Source organism: Rhagoletis zephyria, unplaced genomic scaffold (genome assembly GCF_001687245.7).
Source record: "Rhagoletis zephyria isolate East Lansing unplaced genomic scaffold, Rhagoletis_zephyria_1.1 Rzeph_scaffold_06594, whole genome shotgun sequence".
Taxonomy (NCBI): domain Eukaryota; kingdom Metazoa; phylum Arthropoda; class Insecta; order Diptera; family Tephritidae; genus Rhagoletis; species Rhagoletis zephyria.
In genome coordinates, this window is record NW_016163677.1 from 2,491 (window position 1) to 7,906 (window position 5,416).

Consider the following 5,416-nt stretch of genomic DNA (forward strand, 5'->3'; position numbering starts at 1 on the left):
CTCATATTCAAGTGAAGCTTTATTTTAAGTTAAACTTAAAGTTATATCGTGAAATTCATACCATATCGTTACCTTAATACAGAAAGGCCATTTCTAAAATTTTTGTGTCTTTACAGTGTACCCACGGTTGCCAACCGTCCCATTTTCGGCGGGCCTGTCCCGGATTTAAAAGCTATGTCCCGTTCCCGGTGCAATACATGCCGGTACGCAAAATATCCCGGGTTTTTGCAAGAAAACAATTTTTACATCTCATTGTAAAAAATTTAAATCTTTAAATATTAACATTTTTAATATTCTATTTACTAATCGACACTATACGCCGTATAGTTAAAGCAAAATTTGTTATTCTGTCCCGGTTAAAATGAGTTCGTTGTTTTTTGTTTTTTTGGAAGAAACTATCAACAAAGAAGTCCCTAAAAAAAGGAAAATGAGCTAGAGCCTTTCTATTGGATATATTGATTGGAACTTAACTTAGCCTTCGTAATATAAATCCTGCCAATGTTGGACAGTATTACCACTAAAAGCAGGTACATAATTTTGTCAGCACCATAGTCTTCATTCACATTAAAAGTTTACTTAAAAAGATAACGCATTTGAAAACATTACTGTGAGTATTAGTTCTAATTTATTTTCCCTTCACATATTTTACACATTTTTTAATTNTTTTTTAATTCCCCCCCCCCCCCCCTATCTCGGCAGCCAGTTCGAAAACGACCTATCTCAGGAAATATTTTGAAAACGACGTAAGGTGCTCTTGAAAAGTTTTCTGAGATACGGGGTTTTCAAACAGGTTACCGAGAAATGTAGGTCGCTCTTCCATTCAACCATCGATATTTTATCATATATTTTTCGCTTTTCTACTGTTTTTTTCTTCTGATCCTTATATTTTCGCTTTTAATTTCTTTTTTTTTAATAAAATGATTATACTTGTATTCATTTCAGTTCTTTTTCCGAAAGGAAGTCATCCCATTATTAGAGGAGTGTCTAATCAAAAGCTGACATTTCCACTATATATTATTTTACAGCAGGAGCAAAAACCTAAACCACAAAAACCCGAATTATATTGGAAATGTCACAGATTGCAAATTTTAAGGAGTTTTACAAAATTTATTAAACGTGTTTTAAGTGGAGTAGGGAGTTTTTCAGATTAAGGATATTATTAAACGTATAAACTAAAAAATTACCGGAAGAGGAAATATCATTTTTTGACTATTCAATCCTCGGTTGATGGATTCTATGTAGTATATTACTACGCAAATTGGTTTTAAATTCTATTAGGTTTTTAATGAATACCTTACCAATTTTTTCACAAAGCTTAAGTGTGAAAGAAGAAAATAAATGACTGCTCCAAAACTGTATTGGTTTTAATTCTGCTAGGGAATAAAATTCTAAGGCTACAATAAATAAATATATAATATCAGCCAAGAAAAACAGCCTTTCTTAATAATACAATCGCCGTTCTGAGTCGGCGTAAAATCGTAGGCACTCTTTCTGTGACAACATCAAGGCGCTCAGCCCAACATCAACATATTGAGTAAACGCCAATCTATTATTATTATTATTATTATTATTAGTTGTCCTTTTACCCCAAAAAGAAACATTCAACGAGTCAATAGTACTTAGTGCATATTTGCTTGTTCACGTAAGAATGTATGTATGTATGGCTTTGGCGAGTAATTCTTATCAAATATTCATTAATGTTTTGCTGGAGACGAAATTGTATTTACGTTTGTATTTGGACTGACGCGTGCACTATATGAATGCAAACTGCTGATAAGAGGAGTTTAGTCATTTATTTAGCTATTTTAATCATTAAAATCCACAAGCAAATGGAAAACTTTGAGCGTTAGGTTTGTCAACTAACGCTTAAGTACCATATGCACAATGACATTGCATATCCTATTTTTGCGCTCTGAGAAAAATTTACTTTTCCAAATCAGACAAAAGAGAACTATACATGATAACTTAACTTTCTTGAAGTGCATGCTTACATAATGCGCCTCATGCATTAAAGTGAGCCTAAGCTCAGACTTAGTTTTGCTCAAGTTCAAGAACTTCTACTTAAAATAGAATTGATGCTTAAGCTCACTTTTGTTTAGAATTTCTAAAAACAATTTTATGGATCAGGTAAAATTAATTAGTGACAACCAGTCACTTATAACAGTTCAGTACCTCAAACTTCAAGATTTCTTTCAGGAGACAAAAGCTACCTTCATAAGATGAAAGCTAACTTATTAACATATTAAAATGTTGCGTTACCCAAATCCCAGGTAAATACATGAAATAATTGCAAACGTATGCATTTTTGTAATCAATACCTAAGCGTTTCGCGCGATTGAGATACAATTTAGATGAGTTTCTTCCAGTATTTATAGATATTGAAATCAAAAAGACAGAGTTAAGAAACTGTCGCACCGATTTTTCGAATATAGGTACCATCCTCCCTCATTGTACAAGTAGAATATGATGTCCTCATTTTGAACAAGAAATACCGTTTGGAAAAAAGGCAAACTTTTTTGAGCAGAAGATTTGAATATACTTTTTTTGCGATTCTCGCGTGATGATGTACATATGTATGTATGTACATCGGTTAAGATTAAGAAAAGCCGCAAACTTAGAATTTTCAAAAAATATATAAATATGTATGTCTGGCTATCTCTACATCCCAGTTAAACATCATCATCGACGATTTCGACATCTTGCATATAATACACGATTGATAAAACTGTCGTTGTATTTAAACGGAACTTCTACCTCCGATTGGTGTTAACCAGACGTTGAACTACCGGCCCTAGAAAAGCAAATATATATAACCCCTTATGCTCATATACCCGCAGTTGCGTATGTAAAGTATACGCCTCGTAGCACCATTCGTATTTATCTACATGCCGGCTTAACTTAAAAGTTATATTATTTAAAAGTAATTAAATATTGGCGTAGGAGATTTTTACAAAGTATTCCTAATGTACTACATATATGTATATTAGTTTCTTCACGTATATGACAATTTTAGAATGAGTTTCGAGGTTGCCACTAAAAACAGAACAAATGTTATAACCTCTGAATGCCAAACTATCAAAGCCCATTTTTTGGTCTAAAAGCCCAGATTTTGAGAGTCATTTGTTTATTGACGAAAAAGTAAATGCTTTTTTCTGGGGTTTTTGGTTTTTAATTTTAGAGATTTTCGAGAAAACTTGGCAATTTTAGGAAATTCGTGTATTTCAGATGCAATTGCTACTACCTTATATGGATGGTTGCGCCTTGGCCCTAACGAATAATCAATTCCCTTGATTCACTATAACATGGAGCTAACTACGCCACTGTCAACCGCCATTCAGCAGATATTTCATAAGTATTTTTGTGTTTGCTTATATCTATACCAGAGAGAGCAGCCGATGGCTCTCGCATACTTTTATGTACATATATTTAATTTACGTTTTTCGTTAGTCCAGCACACACACGCACTCGTACAATGAAAAACATGTCTCTTTCTGCACCCGTTTGACCCCACTACTCTGCCGCTTCTGGCTTATTGTGACGACAGCAAAACTGCTTTTCATATTCAGGCGCAATACTACCCGCAGCTGACGAATTCATTAACAGCCTTCATCGACGGCGAGTTGTGCACGCTGTTTGCCTCTTAGTTACAAATTTATATTCAAGGTGTACAAAACGTAAAAAGCTAAATATTCGCAAATCTGCTTACTAAAATTATTAAACACAAAGCAACGTTAATCTACAGCCAAAACGCGATAATACCAAAGTTCAAGTCTAACGAATGCAAAGTCGTTTGCAGTTAAAAATTGTTTTGTGGCATATTCGAATCAGCTGTGCAGTGCATTTGCCGAGTTCGTTTAACTGTTCATTCTTCAGATAAAAACGCGTAAAATCTCTCAAGTGAAATTAAGTAAGAAATTACCAACAGCCAACGTACATATACGCCTATGCATACAGTATAATATTTATTTAAATTTCAATTCTAACCTCAAAATAGTATATGAGATTTTTGTGCTTGTTTAAAACGCGCTTAACGATTTTTTGTGGTTTATATCTATTATTTTGTGTGGAGGAAAACTACCACACCCCGCGACGAATAAAAAATACAGCTTGAATTTTTAATACCAATTCGAAACGTATCAATGGCATCACCGGCCTGTGAACATCGCTACAAGGATTTCATTTTCATAAATAATTAAATTTCGTTTCTGTGCCGGTTAAAATAAAATCAAAGCTCTCAGTTTTTATTAAGAGAATTTTTAAAGTGAAGTGCATACTTAAATAAGCGATTTAATTCCTGCGATAGACGCAATCAAACTTAAAATTTGTTTAAAAATAAATATCTGTTAAAGATAATATTGTGGAATATTCTGTGTGAAATCCAAGTGTCAGGCCCACTGTAAGAAAGATATTACAAAAAAAAAAAAAAAACACAAAGCATACTTTTTGGCATTATATATCGTACACGCGCCTACAAACACACAACATTTCGCACACGTTTGCAAGTGAAGCGAGCGGCGGTACTAAATTAAAAAAAAATAATTTTAAACCAAAAAAAAAATATTTTGAAATTGCAACCAACAACGTGTTGAGCTCCGCTACTACCGCACTTATTTACTACTACTCCAGTGCTATGCACCATTCGCGTTCGGTGGCGCAACTAAAACAACAACAACACCGTACTTGGCAGCGCGACTATCGCGCCTTCATTCGTATGTGTGCGTACTATTGGCACCGTTCCATAGTGGGCAACAGCACCGGCGGCGATACGTACACGCCCACCCATACACCCATTCATACGCATACGCAACACTTTATGTTGAACTTGCAAAAGCATTTGCTAAAGCGTAAAAGTATTTTGTGTATGAACATTAATTGGCGCAATTTAGCAGTTATAATTCACAAGCTAAATACGACTAACAAATTTAAGTTTGATAAGTTTAGTAAGAAGAACTTTCGAATGGTACACGGTGTAATGGGTACGTGTATGACGTCATCGATGATGCGGCATTGCATCATGATGCTTGGTAAGTAAATGCGCATGCCCCTGAAAATTTCTTCACTCTCTCTGTACAGATACCTATATAGATATGTACTATGTATTTGGTGTTGCCAAAAATGCGAGAAGATTTTACTCGCCGGGAGATGGCGATGGCTATAAGTGTTGCCGCACAGTGGTCGGGGAAACCATTTTTACCATATTTTAAAACTGCAATAAATTAACCGGAATAAAGCTATTCTTAAATCTTCAGAAATGTCCAACGAACTCAAAACTGATTAGAATTTTCAGTAATCTGCTGAGCAAGCCGTTGAATCCGTTTAATTCAACGAATTCAATCGTGGCATGTTCTAATAGTTATGAAATGATGTATTTCTTAACAATTTTTTATGGAAACCTTCATTTATAACAGTAATTGTT

General features: G+C 34.3%; 1 protein-coding gene across 1 annotated transcript; it reads left to right on the forward strand.

The window, feature by feature from the left end:
* The first annotated feature begins 3,463 nt into the window (after positions 1 to 3,463).
* LOC108373319 (uncharacterized) lies at positions 3,464 to 5,061 on the forward strand. Its single transcript, XM_017629190.1, has one exon. The coding sequence runs from the start codon at positions 4,631 to 4,633 to the stop codon at positions 5,030 to 5,032; it is 402 nt and encodes a 133-aa protein (XP_017484679.1). The 5' UTR covers positions 3,464 to 4,630; the 3' UTR covers positions 5,033 to 5,061.
* The last annotated feature ends 355 nt before the right edge of the window (positions 5,062 to 5,416 follow it).